The sequence below is a fragment of the Colossoma macropomum genome, unplaced genomic scaffold (genome assembly GCF_904425465.1).
Source record: "Colossoma macropomum unplaced genomic scaffold, Colossoma_macropomum, whole genome shotgun sequence".
Classification (NCBI taxonomy): domain Eukaryota; kingdom Metazoa; phylum Chordata; class Actinopteri; order Characiformes; family Serrasalmidae; genus Colossoma; species Colossoma macropomum.
In genome coordinates, this window is record NW_023494800.1 from 28,153,051 (window position 1) to 28,172,750 (window position 19,700).

At 38.8% G+C, this 19,700-nt stretch overlaps 1 protein-coding gene across 2 annotated transcripts in view; it reads right to left on the bottom strand.

Moving 5' to 3' along the window:
- dacha (dachshund a) overlaps positions 1–19,700 on the bottom strand; it is a 152,311-nt gene that overhangs the window by 61,582 nt on the left and 71,029 nt on the right. For both annotated transcript variants that reach the window (XM_036589053.1, XM_036589052.1), the window contains exon 2: positions 18,304–18,419. In XM_036589053.1, coding sequence (XP_036444946.1) covers positions 18,304–18,419 — 116 coding nt within the window. The remainder of the gene's footprint in view (positions 1–18,303; positions 18,420–19,700) is intronic.

Genomic DNA, 19,700 nt, shown 5'->3' on the forward strand with positions numbered 1-19,700 from the left:
TTTCAAGAGACTTGCTTTCAGTTTTTCAAAGAAATCTGCAGAGATATTTACACCTCCAAAGTTCAGTCTTAGAAGTTGGTTGCATTTTCTGCTTATCATGATTCAAGTAATCCCAATTGAAAATTTTGGACAACATCACAACTACACATTCTTTCAGACACATGGTGTTGAGTTGTCTTCCCACAAGGATGTAAACATGGACAGAGACACCTGAGAATTTTTCATATCTGAGCAAGGTGGGGCTATATCTTCTAGTATTTTTTTCAAAAATCTATTTTTGAAAACTCTTTTTTGAAATATATTTAACACTACATTTCCTTATACAAGAGGATCAGCTAAGGTGTGTTTGGGTTCGTTGCTTAGAACTGTGAATTTTAGTGTGCCTTTGAAGGTGAACATTAAGTCATTGAGAGCTTTGGGAACAGCTTTGGTTGGAAACACACAGCTATAACTCACTGGTTTTAAGATTAGAAGGAAGGAAGTTAAGGGATGGAGTTAAAGTGGCAATAGGTCATTTTGTCAGTAAATTAAATAAACACAATAGTGGTCTTTGACCTTTGACACAGTACTGTAAGTAGATTTTTAATTTTATTATTTAAATTGAAAAGTCTTGTTTTGCGTAAACAAAAACATAGTTTACATTTGTGCCATGGTTTTGTCAATTTTGGACAAAAAACAGAAAAAGTAACAACCTCAAACCTAAACTGAATGCAACTGTAATTACTGTGTAACTTATTATGTAATTAGACATGTAATTAGTTAATTACACTTAGATAGTACTTTTAAAGAAAGTAATAACTGTTAACATCTAAGGGTTATTAAAACAAGAATCCCTTAAACTCACTAAAACCTGCACCAATTAATCACACTTTTGATTCCCATACTGCATAATTGCACAACCCTGCCTTTAACCTTGGTGTTAAAGCCTCCCTTTAACCCTCTGTATTATACAACACCGCAGTCCAAGTGGCCACAGGAATGAAGCGATAATTAGCAAATGCTGCAGTGGCAGCTTGCGGTTTTATATTACATCAAGGTAAAATTACTCCGAGCTTTGTTCCTATCAAATGGGAATAAACCCTTAATTAACTCCCTGCTGTAGCAATCACTTCCCTCACATTTTTTTCTTTCTTTGTTTGTTTTTTTTTTTTAACTCCTTAATGCGTACAGGACCCATAAGAGATGTTGGCATGTGTGTAATGACCACATCACTGTAACTAGTGCTCGTCCTTTGCAACCCTTTTTTAAAAGCCATCTTGGGATGACAAGAGGAATGGTGATGATCTAGTGAGGATCAAATAAATTAAGATTTTTTTTTGGTATTGGGAAATACCAATAATAAAATAAAAATAAAATACTACCATTGCTATAACTTAAAATAATAATAATAATAATAATAATAATAATAATAATAATAATAACAATAACAGGTAGAAGATAAAAATGACTTGAAACATCTGCACTGTCCTATGTCTATAAAACAGTATGTATACTTTAACTTTAGCCACATGGTTTTAAATAAGTCTGTGTAGGTGAGATGAGCATTGAAAACAACATCATTATGTTAATCACAGTCCTCTCATTTGTATTCTAACTTTCATTTAAGAGCAGATATGAAACTATGAATGCACATGAAGAAGAACAGAACAAGACCAACTGGTCTTGAAAGAGTGTGTGGAGTGGGCAGTATAAGTCTGAAGTAAAGGGGATGAGTTGCGCCCGTGATTGGTTTGTGGGTGCTCTGATCCACAACATCAACAGCAACCCTAAAGGAGCAGTGAATGGTGGGTGGCAGAGGCAGAGTCGATTAATAACCTAGTGCCGGGCCTGTAGATTGCTGTTTGTGTGTGTCTAAGGGACTGTATGACACTGTGTGCCTGATAGTAAAACTTTACACAGGGTCAGTGCGTGCAGACTGTGAACACGGTGTGTATAATATGTTTTTCAATATAAAATCAGTAATGTATTAATTTCTATCCTTTGTAGCTTTTTATATGTAGCTTTGTGTGTGCAGGCATGGATACGTGTGTGCATGCACACACATGCGCATGTACACATACACACATACACGGCAGAGCTGCAATCAGCAGTGATTTCTAGGCATCCCTTTAACCCCAGGAACTCGTTAATGTTTCATGGAAAGAGCCACTAGAGTCCTCGCTGGCTGACTCAGAATCTCACGACTTAGCAGAAATAAATGGGCCAAGTGTTCAAAGAGTAACAAGGCACTGCTCAGTGGGCAGAAAGTGAGTGGAGAGCACTTTCTCTCTCTCTTTCCTTCTCTGCACCTTTCTTTCTTGCACACTTTCTCACTGCCCCTGTCTTCCTAGCTCTTATGTCGTCTCTCTAACTCTCCCACTCACTCTATCTCTGTCTCTCTCTCTCTCTCTTTCCACTCTGTTTTCCTTCCTTAATACTTTTCAAGCTGTCTCGTGACATATTCTTTAATTATCGGAACTATGTGTTTCACAGTTGTAGACAAAATTTCCACTCCAGGGCGCATTGCACAACAAACGGCAGCACAACAAATGACAGCACAACAGCCGCAATGCGTGTTAATGAGAGCTTTCTCGTGAGGCAAAGGATTAATTATGATGTACAAAGTTTTTTTAAAACCTGTTTACCACAGATCGATCCATCTGACCAATGCCCCACGGAGCTGTTTAAGGTCAAAGGAAAAGTTCAGCAGTTTATCAAAATTTAAGAAGCTCTTAGTCTATGAGTGTTGTGCTCAGTCTGTTGCCACGGTCACACTGACTGTTCTGTAATAGGAGTCACAGGCTGATTAAAGCTAAATAGAGTGAAACATCCTTAAAAATAAAGCAGCCAAAAAGCTTCTTTGGAATGATGCTACAGAAAAAACACTTTCTACAATTATATTTACTTTGGTCTGTATCTAACTATATCGCATTTTATTGATAGTGCAGTGTGTCTAATAAAGATGTAACAAATCTACACTGCAAAATACATGCAAGGTCCATTTTTCACAACCGCAATCAACAAGAAACAAGTAGTCCAAATCAGAAGAATAAGAACTGCTCAAAGTTCATCCTAATTCTCAAGGGGATAAATCTGATAAAATCTGGACGTTCACGGTTTGGGACATGCTTTGAGTATGTAGAAGGGATCATGTGTGGAGAACAGTTGTAGAACCTTCAGGCATTTAATCAGCGTTACATCTTACAATCTGCTGTGATATGACCGTGTCCAGCTCCTCCTCCTCAGTGTGTGTGTTTTTATGCACATTTTTGCAGACTCTTACTATATTTTTTATTTGCTTTGTAAGACTGTCCAATGCAACAATACTGTTGAATGTGCTAGGAGAAATGAATCCTGTGCGAATACAAAAGAAATAACTGTCACATGCATGTGAAATACTTTTCTGTTACGTACACATACCCATTCAAATATTTCAAGTCATAGAGCCCACTGAAGTTGTACTCGTAAACTGTTCTTACTACTTGGAGTAGTAATTGAGTAATTGAGTGCAATACTGAACAAGGATTTCCCATGTTTTATCCAAGCCATTCCCTCAAGCATAGTTGTGCAAACTGTGATGCAGGTAAAGTTCTTGTGTTTATGGTAGTCCATCATAGTGTTGGTAATTAGAACACTAGAGTACAAATCCAGACGTCTGTAAGAAAAGTGCCTTGGGACGTACAAAATGTGCAAAAGTCCACTTTGGGGCTGTCAGCTTTATTTTGAGATTTTACTGTTTGCCTGTTGAAAAAAAATAAATATATCAGCCCAAAAACATCTTTGCATGCAGAAGCTGAAGCACCCCCTACAGCCTTTGCTATCTTTAGCCTGTTTCTCTATCTAGAAGCAACTTGGTAAGTTTAAACTCATTTATTTAATATATTAAGCCGCCTAATAACCTTTAGGTAAAAACTAATTCACTCTCGTTTTGGAATCTGTGACAGCAATCATACGCGAAATCCTGCTGGAGTGGGTTCATTCATGCATGGGTTTTGTGTTTCTTAATGATGCATAAAAATGCTCCTGGATTGATATTAGAGCCGCCTTGTGGGGAATCTGAATAACTGTGGAGAAAATGAATTATCTATACATTTCACAAAATGGTTTCATAAAATTAAAACCTTTAAATGTTGCTTTTAGAAGAACTATCATGTAGTTTTTATTTTAGTGCTACAGTATTGGAATTTGTCTTACAACCCTTTGAATTCCCCTAGCACCAGTGCTACATGCTCAAAAAGCTTAGGTCACAGCCCTTTAAGATGAGGACAAAGAGAAAGGCGTCTTCTCTAAATTAAGAATTATTCAATACAATGTAGTTGTTATAGTTAATAATTGTAGCTATATTTATATGAATAATTACATTTACATAGCAATAGATGAGTGAAGGCTGTTGTGCTTAAAACTCCAAATAATGGTAGCAAAATGAAAAGAAAAAGAAAAAAACCCACAAACTTAACCAGTCATGAACTAAAAGTAAAGCAGCTGAAAAACTTCCTCAGTTTTATGGTGAACTTGTTTCTCACACACATACACTAAAACACATGCTCATCTTTCAGGTACAGTAAAGCGATTGTTCTTCTAATGTCACGTATCTGGGGCAGTAATAAACCAGCCTTGTTAATACTGTTAATTGAAGTGGCATAGAGCTACAACCACCCTGGTACTTCAAAGAAAGAATGAAGGAGGGTTATTAAAGATGGACCACCCAACCTTCCCTTGAGACCATGAGCGTTTATAGCAAAGACGAGCCCTGAAACTTTAACAAACATGGCTTTCACTTTGAGGGGCTCTGTGTCTGATGAGTCCTAAACACTTAGCATTGTCTACACTTTAGGAACCTTTAGCCCCAGTAAAACTCATGTTCACTCTATTCCCTCTATATTTCATGTTCTGCTTTGTTTTAACACTCACAGCAAGGCCAGCTGAATGCCTGTGCAACTAAAACAATTTGCGTATGTTAATGATTTTTTTTTGATCCAGAGTTGTAAGATGATATGCAATTATATTCCTAAAAGTGATATCCGCAAAAGTAAAAAAAAAAAATCCTCTGCACAGCACTCACTTTCATGTCCTGTTTGGGAACACTTCGGTTTCCCAGTCAAGTACAATAATGACAAGGAAAAAGACTGGTAGATCGAATGATGACAGTGTGCCAACACTGCTCAACGCTAGTATCAAATGTCCATGCTAATACCTCAACTATGCTAACTCATTTGTGAAGACATCATCAAATGACACATCAAATGTGTCAGTTACCAAAAAGCTGAAGTTAGCTTCTTATGTATCAGTTAAAATGAAGATTGTGCTGCAAAAAAATTATCATTTGTTTCATATTGTAAATTTTGCATATTGTATCTCTACCAAACAATCGGACAGAAGATGACTGGAAGATAAGATCTCCATATAACAAAAGGTGTGTAATGTTTCATTGATTCTTAGGTTTTCACTTGTGTTTGGTGTATTTGCTTTTACATATTCTACACATTTCATAATCATGAAAAATCATAACCAACACAAAGCTGTCAAATGAAAGAAAGTAGATGGAAAATGTTTTGAGCCGATTTCTCAGACACAGATTAAGCTTAGTGCTAGACAAAACGTTTTTTTCAATGCAGAATATCCATCAGCTTACAATAGCTTAGCACTGACTGAAAATCGGTAAATGAAGTCCTGAAAAAATTCAAAAAGTACCATGTTTTAGGCACAGCACAACTGTGGAATTGTAAAGAGCATCGCAACAAAAGTAACAGTGAGACAAAAAAAAGAACAAGACTTTTAATCTCTTTTTCGCCAGCTTTCCTCTCCCTACAGTAAACCTCAAAAGACAGAGAGTGTCGGCTGGTACCGATAGGAAACAGAGGGTAAAATGAAGTGAAACAACTGCAACTGAGTGAGAGAAAAAAGAACGAAAGAGGAACAGAGAGAAGAGGGTGCCAAGGCTGTCCAAACGAGTCTAATGTGATTGATGAGCTTTCTCTTCTTTTCTTTTTCTCTCTAAAATCTCACCTCCTCGGTTAACAGAGAGCAGGAGGAGGAGGAAGAAGAGGAGAAGGAGGAGAGGACCGTTCTCGCCGAAGGCAGGGGTGCGTCAGGGAGCCGAAACAATAGTGACAGGCGGGCCGGCCGGGGGTTTGCTGGTAGGATTAGCTCCAATAGCCATAATAAATGAAACAAGAGGACCCAAATGAAAACAGTTGGGCGCTGACTGGCGGCGGGGCTGATGGGAAGTGGCAGCTCCACTGGCCCCCGGGCGTCGAATTAGTTTTGCCACTCGATAATTTGACTGATCCACTCCAGTGGCCAGAGAGAGAGAGAGAGAGAGAGAGAGAGAGAGAGAGAGAGAGAGAGGGAGAGAGTGAGAGAGAGAGAGAGAGAGAGAGAGGGAGAGAGAGAGAGAGAGAGAGAGAGAGAGAGAGAGAGAGAGAGAGAGAGAGGGGAAGTTTTCAGTGTGGTTAGTGTGTGGAATCTACCCTGTTGATTACCGTAAAAAAAAGAGGAAAGGAGAGAAGTGAAGACTAGAGACATGGAAAAAATAAGGAAAAAATAGAGAAGACTAGAGAAGAGGCTAGAAGAGAAGAGAACAGACAAGAAGAGACGTGTAGAGAAGAGAAAATTAGAGAAGGAAAAAAGACAAAATTGGAGAAGTGAAGACTAAAGATGAGCAGGACAAGAACAGTAATAAACAGAACAGACAGGACAAGGAAACTACAGAAAAGAGAAAGCTTAAGAGGAGAAAAGAGATGAGGAGATGCAAAGAGAAGAATAGAGTGAATGAGAATCAGTGACAAGACTAGACATGAAGAAAAGAGAAGAATAAAAAGAACGACGATAGACGATGACACAAAAAGACAAAATTAGAGAAGAGAAGAGACAAGGTGCGAAAACTAGTGACGAGAAGAAAAGAAAAAAGGGAAGTCTGCAGAAAAGGCACGAAGAAAACATATGAGACTACATGTTATAGAGAAAAGAGAAAATTATAAAGAAGAGAAGAGAAGAGATGTTTCTTGTGCTGACCAAGCACGCAAAACGTCTTGAGTTGTGCTCACACACACACACACACACACACACACACACACACACACACACAATTGCATGGCCACTTAACTTCTCTCACAAGTCACTTCTTGCTGTTTCTGGTCTCCAGAGTGGTCTGATAGGAAAGTTTTCTAAAGGCTGAAGACTGGACGTTGGGGCAAACTCAAAACCCAACACAGTGAAGCACACGCGCACACACACACACCCACACACATAATGAAGTCCCAAAGACTTTCATGCTCGATGTCTCCTAACACACTGAGTGTTTAACTGTGATGCTGGAAGGAAGGAAGGAACACTAAGGATTTGTGTGTGTGTGTATGCGCCATGGTGAGAGCATCCAAAAGGAAATGAAGCATTGACCCTAGCTGTCAGTACAACGATAAAAGCACACTGAGGGACTGAGAGGACAGAAGGCCCCTCCACTGTGCCACAGAACTGAGCCTATAGTTCCTTATCACTGATACTGATGACATTAACACCTTAAATGGCCAGGGCCCAAAAACAGGCCTTTAGTTTTAGTGCACACTACTATAACATATGAATAACTCCACTAGTTTGCAGTGAAGTCCCTGTAGTTACTGAATAATAATCCTTAGTACGCAATTAGCCTTGGATTTTAAGGGGTTAGCCCAGCTTTACCAGCCTCTCCTAAAGAAGTGGAGAGTAGTTTGAAGAAAGGATGAGACGGAAAAAAAGGAGAGAAAAAGAACTCCTGTGTCCGTGAACAAAGGTAAAAAGAACCTTAAGGAAAGAACAAAGACAGAGAGAACATCTCTCTTTCTTGAGTGCGCTCTTTCTCTTTCGGCACGCCACTGTGCTTGAAGGCTAACCTTTGTGTAACCTTTCTGAACGTTGAAAGCACGTTTCACCACTGACTTATTAATTTGGACAAGGTCACCCCTTTATTCATTTTAATACCAGATTAAGAGAGTCAGATCCTGAACTTTGATGTTGAGGGGAGTAGGGAAGAAAAAAAAAGAAAAGAAATGTGCCGGTGAGGACAAACTTGAGGATAGCATGTAAAAATTAGTGTGACTTTACTGATACACTACTGACATCCTAGCTTTTTTTTTTCTTTTTTTTTTGAAAATGTCAACATGGCCAATATGAAGCTAACTAGCAGAGTAAGCACTAAAACAGCCATTTAGATACTGCACTGTTAAAATTAATAGAACTAGCTACAACATGCAGAGAGGGGGCTTTTTTATTTGTGTGTGTGTGTGGTGAAATTATTTGTGTACAGGTTCTGAGAGAGCTGTGTGTGTCCTTCGCACAGAGAGCAGACTATTTCTGGTCCTGTTTTGAGCACAAGCATCTTTTTGCTCCAGGTGTTGGGATGAATAATTGACTCGGACGTATCATTCACATAGCCTCTTGATGCAGAGCCCTGGTCACTACCAAACGGCCATTAAATACAGAACATTAAATCTGGCTTTAAATTTTTATACCAGTTATGAAATTAGAAACAAACTCTGCCCGGATATCAGGGAATAATTTCTTTATTTAAAAATATATATAAATAACTTCTACAAACTGTACCTTGTGGAAGGAGCTGCTCTATATTTATTAAATGCCTTTACACAATAACATTTTCTTAGTGTATGCACCTTTTTCTTGTATTTTGTATATAGCACAGAAACTTTGTCAGGTGTTTGTCTTTCAGGAAAATATGTTATCATCGGCACACTGGGTTGTGAAATCTCTTTCAATCACGTCTTACTTGCAGCAATTATCCTCCATGTCACATCTCTTCACACATGGCTAATTATTACATTTAGCAGTAATTTGTTATTTCGTTCTGAAAACACTGCAGCACCAGTGGCGAAGATTATTAGCCCCAGCCGCCCTCACTGATTGAAATAATGAGGTTACAGTTCTTACAGTAGATCTGAGCCTGAGGTAGCAGACTGAGGTATGTCTTTGGGAGAGACTAGCATGTATGTAATCCAGCATAACTAATCCCATCACTGGCATACTTGGATTGAGTACAGAGGAGGTTTTAGCATGCGGTTCAGGTGGAGACTGAGAGGAGTCTTAATGCATTGCCCATGGCTCTAACACATACGTCCAACACACACTCACACACACACAGTTGTTAGGAGCGTGAGTCCCTGACTCCAAACTGTCAATCAAGTCCCCTTTGCTAATTAAGTGGCTAATTATAGAGCTAGCACTGCCAAGCACTGCTATGATAAGGAGGCCAGTGGCTGACAAACAGACTGATGAATATCATATCATCGAAGGAGTAGGTGGACATCTCAATAACTATTAATTTCTCAAAGATGACACCCAATAAGGCTGATCTGGGCTATTAGCAAATCTTAAGTGAAAATAACTGGCAAACAGCTTTTTCTGTTACTATGTAATTTGTCTTGGAAAAAATATGTTCCATTTGGTAGCCAGTACAGTTACTTGTTTTGAGAAACATCATGAAACTGTAATATTTATACTTAAATATAGCACTGTAATATTTCAAAATTAGTTTCATGTCCAGGCACAAAGGAAAGCCTGTTAAAACAGTACTGACATATTAGCTCTCTGTCAATCTGTCACTGTGTTTTTTTTCTAGTTACATGTAATTAAACGTAAAATGATCCATATTAACCTGTCCAAATTATATATGTCAGTATGTCAGGCACCTATGAATGCCATAACTTTGGCAACCAAACATTATTCCTACAAACTGTAGCATTAAGACATATGATTAGCTTGGTAATATATGGCAGACAGCAAAATTTGTTGCTAGTCATGTTTACCTCTGGACAGCCAGGTATAAACATGTTTGTTGGTGGAGGAGGACAAATTGTCTGAAGAAAAGAAACAGAAAAAAGGGATCTTGTTCTTTCCTGTCCACTCGACTCTGCTTAGCAGATCAATGGAGGAACCGGAGGAGAAGTAATGGGAACTCAAAGGGAAGCAGCCAGGCTTGTCTTCTTCACAAGAGCGATGGAAATAAGCACTTAGTGATTCTCTCTCCCTTTCGCTCTCCCCCTCTCACCATCTCTGCATAAGTGCGCGCTCTTGTAATTATGTCTTTGTTTTTTTACAGGCTCTCCCTGTAATAATGATGAGCTATTCAGATGACTCCTGTGAGAGTGTTTGAAGATGTGCGGTCCGCTCTGTGATCTAAATAAAAAATAATAAAAAATAAAACAGCCCCCCTCCCACCTATGAAACATAGCCTTCATTAAATGGGGATTGTGGGCCACCCACCTATGCACCTAGGGATAGATGTGTGTATGTGTGTGCGTGCGTGTTTGTTTTACAGGAGGGCTTGATGCTATTTTGAGTCGCAATCTGTCTATCACAAAACAAAGCTAGGATGGGGGAAAAAAATTCAGGAAAAAACAGTCAGAGAACAAAAAAATTGTCACTAAATACTGCACAGGAAAATCTAATCTAATCTAATTTTCATTAAAATGTGAAAATGTATTTTTGTTAACTTTATTAACTTTGTTAAATTATGTTACACACTGTAACCTATCTATAATGTAAACTATAAAAGTTAAAAGTAATATTTATAAAAGATGTGATATTATAACATAGGATTAGTTTTTTAACCTCTTATTGACCAGGGTATTTTTTGGTTTTTCCATCTGAATTTACATGACCAAATTGTAAGGCAAATTATTCAGTAACTGCATGAAATAAATGTACATTTTTATTTTATTTTTTTTTTTTAAAGCTCCCCTTAAATTAACAGAACATGTGTTTGATGATACACATATTGCTATATGCTTACAATTTACTGCTGAAAGCCAAAAATCTTAGACGCTCTTTGTATTATTTTATAAAAATAATTTTTACCGAGTATATCACAGAAGAGACGCCATCTGTTTATAGTTTATAGCCCAGATTTGTGGAAAAATGGGTCAACTTTCAGTAGACAAAAAAATTGAGTTCAGCTTCTTCTATTATAAGGGTTAAAAACTACATTACCCATCTATTTGACTGGAAAGAAGACAGTTAGAGGTCTCATATGACACCTACCTTTTGAATGTAGCTTATGAAATATGAATGTTATGAAGAATATGACAAAGTGCGTTTTGGAACCACCGGTGGTCTCAAGGAGTTAAAAAGTTTAAATAAAAAAAAAAAACGATATTAAGCTGCTTTGCGGCCCACAACTCTGGGTAAATCAATCTATTTCTGTTCCAGTGACACAGCCCTACTTGGCCAGGGAACCAATTTGGCTCTATGTACATACATACATACATACATACATACATACATAGATACATACATACATAGATACATATATATATATATACACATACGTGGGAAATGGGATGCTGAGGGGGCTGCAGCAACCCCAGATTTCAGATGCCCCCTCAGCATCCCATTTCCCACGTCCCTGCAAAGAGAGCATAATAAGACCTGGTGAATTGGCTTTAAAGCAGTGGAGTACTTGAAACGTTAACAAAAAATAAATGGGCCTCATTTACCAATATCGTCCTAAGTTTTTTTCTTAAATTTGTTTGAGAAAAGTCCTACGAAAAAGTCTACATCAAACTCATGATGCTCTTCTTAAACCGCAGAATTGCTCATACCTTTGTGCTCTTGAGTGTGTGTAGATTCTGTTTTTACCTAAGAACAAATCCCAAATAAGAAAACATTGGTGAATTTCAGAATCTTCATGAAATTTTCATAATTTTTTTTTTATAAGAACGGTTGGTGAATGAGGCCCATTGCTTTTGGTAGTATTTTTTAAATGCTGAGGTACTTTTTTGTCAGCTCCGCTTTATCAAACCTCAGAAAAATGAAATATCACAATACATATCCTACAGAAAATATCTTGAGGTGATGTTATATTTTTGCCATAGGGCCCAGCACTGATACAAATTAAACTATTTATCAAAATGAAGTGTTCATTGGTGTTGCAGTGGCATGCAGTTGTAGCAAGTTGACACTGTACCAATCTATGTGAACCTGCTCTATAAATAAAGATAATGTTCTGTCTTTTTGTGGTGTTCTGCTATAGACAGAGAGAGAGAAACACAGATTTTGACAAATGTAAATACACCATGCTGGCTGCTTCTTGTTGATATCTATATTCCTGGCAGCCCTATCTCTCTCTCTCTCTCTCTCTCTCTCTGTGTATATGTGCGTGTGTGTAAAAGGCTCAACTTCATTAGAATGCAGGAGTGATGCTCGGCCGGCCCATATGTCACTAAACAGATCTTCATGTTTTATTTATCCCCGCTCTCTCTTTACACACACACACACACATACGCGCGTACGCACACACACACGTGTTCACTCATTCACCCACTCATTCAACCACTCATTCACACATTCACACACTTAAAGTGTGTGTACCAAAAGTTTTATAGTGGAGGGAATTGCAAAAAAAGGAAGAGGTGGGAATGTAAACAAAAAAGAAGGAAACATAGCAAACAAAACTTACTCACACAAAGACTAAAGGACATTTCTGTAAACAGCACACGCAGACTTGTATGTGTGAATGTGCTTCTGCGAAAGTCAGACAGAAGCAGTCTTAAATACTCCTGGCCTGAGCGATGCGTGTGTGTCTGTGTGTGTGTGTGTATGTGTGTGTGTGTGTGTTTAGAAAAGTAGGGGGTGGGGAGGGGTAAGTGTGTGTGGGGATAAGCAGATGGAGAAACTGGTCCCCAATGGGACCCATCATTCATCAAAGTCACCATCCAGCCCTGCAATTGTTTTCACCCACAGAGAGAGAGACAGAGAGACAGAGAGAGAGACAGAGAGACAGAGAGAAAGAGAGAGACAGAGAGAGAGAGAGAGAGAGAGAGACAGACAGAGGAAGAGAGAGAGCAAGCACAGGTAAGTGAGAGTGAATTCCTACAAGTGTGTATGTGTGAGTTTCAGTGTCAGAGAGTGAATATAAGTGTGTGTGTGTGTGTGTGTGTGTGTGTGTGTGTGTGTGTGTGTGTGAGAGAGAGAGAGAGAGAGAGAGAGAGAGAGAAAGAACAGGTGTCCTTTCCCTGACATTTTACATCACCGTGGGCCATCAGTTATCTGTTATCAGTGGTTGTCCCGGGATTGGAGTGCGAACAGAGCCGGCCAGCAAGAAAAGTCTGTGAAAGTCAAACAACTGCAAAATACTCACTATCCTGGAACTACTGAGGCAGCTAAAGGTTACTCCTATAGCTGTAGCTCATGCGCTGTCAGAAGTGCTCTAGTCTCCTATGTAAACTGTGGAAAAAAGAAAAAGAGCTTGGAGCGATAAAAGATATACAGCTTCTGTGTTCATGCCAGGTTTGTGTGTGTATGCTGTGTTTAAAATGTGTAAGATTGAAGCAGAAGTGCAGGAGTAGAGGAAAATCCACCTGTGAATACATCTCTCTCTCTTTCTCTCTCTCTCTCTCTCGCACGCGTGCACTCACGCACTCCCCCATGTCCCGCTGTTAGCTCTGTTCCCCGGAGTGCCACGGGCTTATGATGTTTCTGTCAACAGCAATCCAGCAAACTAAACGCAAGACAAACCCCACAACAACGCTCGTTTTGCTCTTCTTCTCCTCCCTCCCTTCTCTACCTTAATCTCTTCTTCTCTTCGTTTGAGCGATTCCCTGCTCTTGCCTCGAATGACTGAAAGCTTCGAGAGAGAGAGAGAGTGAAAAAAAGAATGCTCCCACTCTCCTGAGACAGGCTGCTCTCGCTCACTCTCTCTCTCTTCGAGAGCGATGCCGAACATTGATATCCGCTACTGAACGGCAGGCGGAGCGGCGGGCAAGCCAAGCCGGCCACTTTGTTCCCGCTAATTACGGCATTAGGTGGAAATAACAGCCCAAATTGCTGCTAATAATTAAATGACAACTCTGATCTGAATCTGCTGCTGGTTTGGTTGCAGCGGGGCAGAGAGGACGCACAGAACATCTACAGAATGCTTCAATGCTTATGGCGAGAGAATGTGGAAAAAACACTTTTTTTCTTACTTTGAAATCTATTGATTAAATGCCAAAAAATGAATTTACTTTTATTATGTCATATACAGTACTGTAAAGGTCTTAGGGAAAATATATTCAAGAAGCTAATTATCTGGCCAATCAGGTTTTTTTTAGCGCCGAAAAATACCATTATCACAATACATATAAATAACATTAATACAATGAGTATTGATTCCATTTATGCTTTCAGTTAACCATTTCCAAATTGCCCCTTGTATTAGACATCATTATCTAATACCTGGCTTAGCTCAAGCAATGCTTCATTAAGGTAAATCAGGTGCGCTGGTGATAGAATTTAACAAATCTATACAATGACTGGGGGCGTCAGTGAGAAATACAGAACCAAATCTCTTCTAACTGATCATCTAACTAGCTCAAAGAAATCAGCTGCTTTTTGTTTTAAAACTTAAAATTTAGAAATTCTTGTTATATTTTATTGCATTCATATTTGTTGCCATTTATTCTAATGTTACATGCCATTTTTACAAGCAAAAAACATTTATTTTGCAGATAAATGATTTTAATCAAATTACTTATTTGTCTTGTACTTTTATACAATACTGTAGATACTTCATTCTGCCAGTAGATGGATACAACTGAACTATTAAAACATTGAATTAATCGATTAATTCTGCCAATAATGACAAATGTAATTAAAACCAAATTAGAAAATCTTATTCTCAATACTCATCCTGGTAATCAGGATCAAAGTCATCCCACATTTTTATAGCGACACTAATCAGCTTGTATACAATGCAACTACTTGCTTCAATAATTGAAAATTAATGGGAGTTATTTCTGGCAACACACTGAGTTACTTCTTAATGCATCTCTGCGTTGTTGCGATCATTTGCAACTACAGGACGCTGAATGATCTAGATCCTTTATTATAAGTGGCATGTGGCGGCATCTGCTCAAAATAAGGAGTACACACATGGACACTGAGGGTCCAAGTTGAAGATAATGGCAATCGTTTCAGCATACTTGAACATATGGATGTTGTGTAATTCCTTTCAAAAGCTGAATCGAAATCCAGCTCAAATCAGTCATGTTCTTAGATGTTATGTATTTTAACATTAACATTTAACATGTATTATCATCAATATCAACATCTATATTAAGCTTTTCTGTACATGTAGTATATATTTTTTTATTTTGTGTGAATACTGGAATTTGGCTGTTAAAAAGGTATGAAGAGCAAAGCAAAAGGCAAACTGAAGTTTAAATGCAAATTCAATACACAAATTTTAAAGTCATTTCAAAGTTGAAATGTGATACCTGGCTATCACAATCAATTATATTAGTAATCAAGTAATCTATTGATTATTTTACAACTAATCAAGTATTTTTTATTTTAACTGAACAGTTACTACGCACAGACTGTAAAACGCTTCGAAGAAAGAGATAAAAAAGAAGCATCTGAAATACACCGATCAGGCATAACATTATGACCTATTTGTTTCTACGCTCATTGTCCATTTTATCAGCTCCACTTACTATATAGGTGCACTTTGTAGTTCTACAATTACAGACTGTAGTCCATCTGTTTCTCTGCATACTTTGTTAGCCCATTTTTACTCTGTTCTTCAGTGGTCAGGACCCCCAAAGACCCTCACAGAGCAGGTACTATTTGGGGTGGTGGATCTTTCTCAGCACTGCAGTGACACTGACGTAGTGGTGGTTTGTTAGTGTGTGTTGCACTGGTCTGAGTGGATCAGACACAGCAGTGCTGCTGGAGTTTTTAAACACCTTAGTGTCACTGCTGGACTGAGAATAGTCCACCAACCAAAAATATCCAGCCAACAGCTTGCTGAGGGCGGCATCCTGTGACCACTGATTAAGGACTAGAGGATGACCAACACAAACTGTGCAGCAGCAGATGAGCTATCGTCTCTGACTTTACATCTACAAGGTGGACTGACAAGGTAGGAGTGTCTAATAGAGTGGACAGTGAGTGGACACAGTGTTTAAAAACTCCAGCAGCACTGCTGTGTCTGATCCACTCATACCAGCGCACACTAACACACCACCGCCACGTCAGTGTTACTGCAGTGCTGAGAATGATCCACCACCCAAATAGTACCTGCTCTGTGAGGGTCCATGGGGGGTCCTGACCACTGTAGAACAGGGTAAAAGTGGGCAAACAAAGTACGCAGAGAAACAGATGGACTACAGTCTGTAACTGTAGAACTACAAAGCGCACCTATATAGTAAGTGGAGCTAATAAAATGGACAATGAGCATAGAAACAATGAGGTGGTCATAATGTTATGCCTGATCTGTGCAAGTATACTATTTGGCAAAAACATGGCATAGAAATATGTGTGTCTGTAAGGATCTGTTTCCTTCTGAACGAGAGATCAGTAGGGGAATATAAAACATGCTATATCAGGGCATCTGCAGCTAACAGCAAATTCAATTTAATGCTTTGTATGTCATTTTTAATATCACTTTGAGAAATTCTGAGAAATCTTTAACGCTGCTTTCCACTTGGCATAGCTGTGCATGTTTTATAGCAGAGTTTAATGTAGAAAGCATCACTTTATAAGCAGCCTAAGTATCATTGCTGTGATAATGCTGATTTCTGCTAGCACTTCTACTGGAGTTAAGTTTACGCCAAGCTAAAAGTGGTGCACATTCACTTCTCTTACAGGTTTTTAATACTACCAATATTCAGGTAAATTTGACTTAAACACAGACATTTGAGGCATTAAAGCTTGTAACAGACAATCACGTGATATATTCTTGTTTTGTATGTTTCTATTGGCAAAGCCTGACTGTCTGCGAAGTTGTTCTACCTAGACTTAGTTAATCAAAACCTTGCACTATATATACACTTTTACCTCATATAACCATCCTTTGTGACTACAAACATAGAAGATCCTGCTGGTGCAGGTCTTTTCCTTTTCCTTTGCTCACAAAAGCGACTTGAGAGATAATAGCTCACCCTTGTAAGGCCTGCTAAACATGGCTTTATAATAACTTGCGGACAGCCTTTTATCATTTAAATTACAAACTTAATCAACAATCCGAATCACTGAGAATGTACATTTAATCAATGATTTTTTTTTGTTGTTTTTTTTTAAGTTTAATTAAATAATTATGACAATCCTATTGTGGTATGTTTCTACTAATTGTTTTTCTAGTACTTCATGCTCAATACCTTTTTTTCCTGAATCTATACTGGATTAAAGTTAAACCATGTCAGACGGGACTGGACTTTTCTAAAAAAAAATCTTAATATTTTCATATCAACTTTACATTTGCTACTAAAAAGAACACAAGTACATTTACTGCAACTGACACTCAAACTTCTACACAGTTTTTCTGATTGTGAGATGATCATAAGATGATTGTGAACGTCCTGGCTTCCTATAGGATAAGCCTGGGGGGATGGAGAGCAATGTGGATGTACATTTTAAATAGCTCCTTCTCCCAGCCCCTGGCCAGCAGAAATAATAACAGGAGTCATCTGAAATCAATCAGTGAGGCCTGGCTAACTGACTGCTCCGGCTACTTGCGCCCTGCCGATCGATGGCCACGCTGGCCATTGTGAGGGCAAATTGCCGCTACCGTCAGCAATTTGGAGGAGCCGGGGCAAAGAGGGAAAGAGGTGAACAGAACGTAACGAGCAAGAAGCAAGCGACACATGGTGGTTACACTTATCAAAGAGGGGAGTTTGTGCAGTTCAACAAGACAAGAGTGCGCATGTAAGTGTTTGTGCGCGTGTCTGTGTGGTGTGTACATGAGGAACAGCTGAGAGATGAACAGGGACTTGATGTAAGCAGAAACAATCATCCTGAATAAGAGATAGAGATTCTAAAATGACAGAGGGACAGATAGAGATGAAAGGCAAAGCAAGGGATAAAGACAAGAGAAAATGAGATAGAAGGAGGGAGAAAAAAGAGAAAGAAGAGCAAATGCGTGCATAACTGGGGAAAGGAGGGGGCTCCAGAAATTCAATAGTTTAACCTCTGTTTGAGACACAGTGCTGGCCAGTGAAGGACAGAAGGAAAAAAATCAATACAAGCTGATTTGCAGAAGCTAGAGGTGTGGGAGGAAGAGGGGGAAGGAGAGAAAGGAAAAAAAGAAAAAAGCTAGCACAGATTAAAAAAAAACAAAAAAAAACACAAAAACACCCTCTTCTTGAGCTCTTTGGATCTAAACAAGAAAACAATAAAAAAGAGAAAAAACGATAAGATACAACCTGCAGATGTGATGAAACTGTCCTGTCGTAGTTTCATTGTTTTTGACTTCCAGCCTCCACTGAGTGCATAATTCATTGTGGACAGAGGCGAGTGGCTGGTGTATATTTATAGCATTGGAGTGGTCAGGGTGCTCTGGGTGAGATCAGGATTTACCTGTAGGAGAGAGCAGGCTCGGGGATAGGAGGCCGTGGACGCTGTGGGGGAGGAGCCTAGAGCTGTCCTGCATGGTCACCCCCAAGGAGCGCTTCGGAGGGCGGCCCGGACGAGAGCTGGAAAGAGAGAGAGAGGGATAGAGAGAAAGTTCAGCATGCTGTTCAAGGCTGGTGTGTAATTTATAGTATGTGACTGCAAGGAGTTGTGAAGTTACATTTTGATCGTAAAGCTTTTGTTTAACTAAGATTCTGTTAATAACAAATGCATTTATTTATTTATTTGTTTACTTGTTTGTTTTCACATTATAGTTAAAGCTGCAAATATTTATGTAAACAGAATTTGGACAATGTACAGCACTGTGCAAAAAAGTCAGAGACTACTTTTTTTATTTCTGATCAAAATAAGTTATTAATTGTAAAAAGGTAAAAACTGTGACTCTCCCCTTTCTTACTCAAGAGGATTAGCCTATGTCTAATCTCCTCAGTAATATCTCATGTATCTCATAATATCTCATACAGCTTGTGCTTAATGGCCATTTTGACTGGAAATTAAATACATGAATGGTGGTCTCTAACTTTTGCACAGTGTGGTATAGCTAGTGAATTTTTCGATAGTTCAAGCATTGATCTACACATATTTCATGTATTAAGAAAAAATGCCTTAGTGTAGGAGCACACCTTAATTTGTACAGATACTTACACGTTTAAATAAGATCTAAGATGTAAAAAATGTAAGTGTGTGAGGCATAATCATGCTAAACTGTAGGAGACCATGCTTCAAAACAAATGGTTGGGTCATGATTGACTACAGCAGTTCCAACACACGAGCTAGGTTTAGTATGCTCAATGGTAAATACAGTAAATTGGAATGATTGGTCTGGCTTAAAAAATGTAATAGCATCATAAGTACTCAAGTATAATGAATCTAACAAAGTTTCTACTTCCTGCAGAGCGTGGCACCCAAGTGCACAAAAGCATGCATGCTCACACAAGCCGCTTCAAATCACAGTTGGACAGCAGCAGGTAAAAGATGCATAGAGAGAGATTCTACAGAAGGGAGCTGCTATACAACTGTGCAAAGACGATAATGATCACCTTGAAAAACATATGCCTCAAGGTTAGAGAGAGAGACGAAAAGGGAGAGAGAGAGAGAAAGAGAGAGAGAGATCTGATAAGCATCCTAAGCTGTGCAGGCATATTGTTTGTAGGGCAGGGTGTCTGATGCACTTCAAATGGAGTGATGCTATTTCTCCCCTCAGGTTCATAAGACAGAAGAGAGAAAACTTCCCTGCAGTTTCATGAATAAGCATGCACATACATATGCTCACACACAACATGCCACATACACACAATTCACAAACACATTCACTCTCGTATTCCACCATACATTCCAAATGT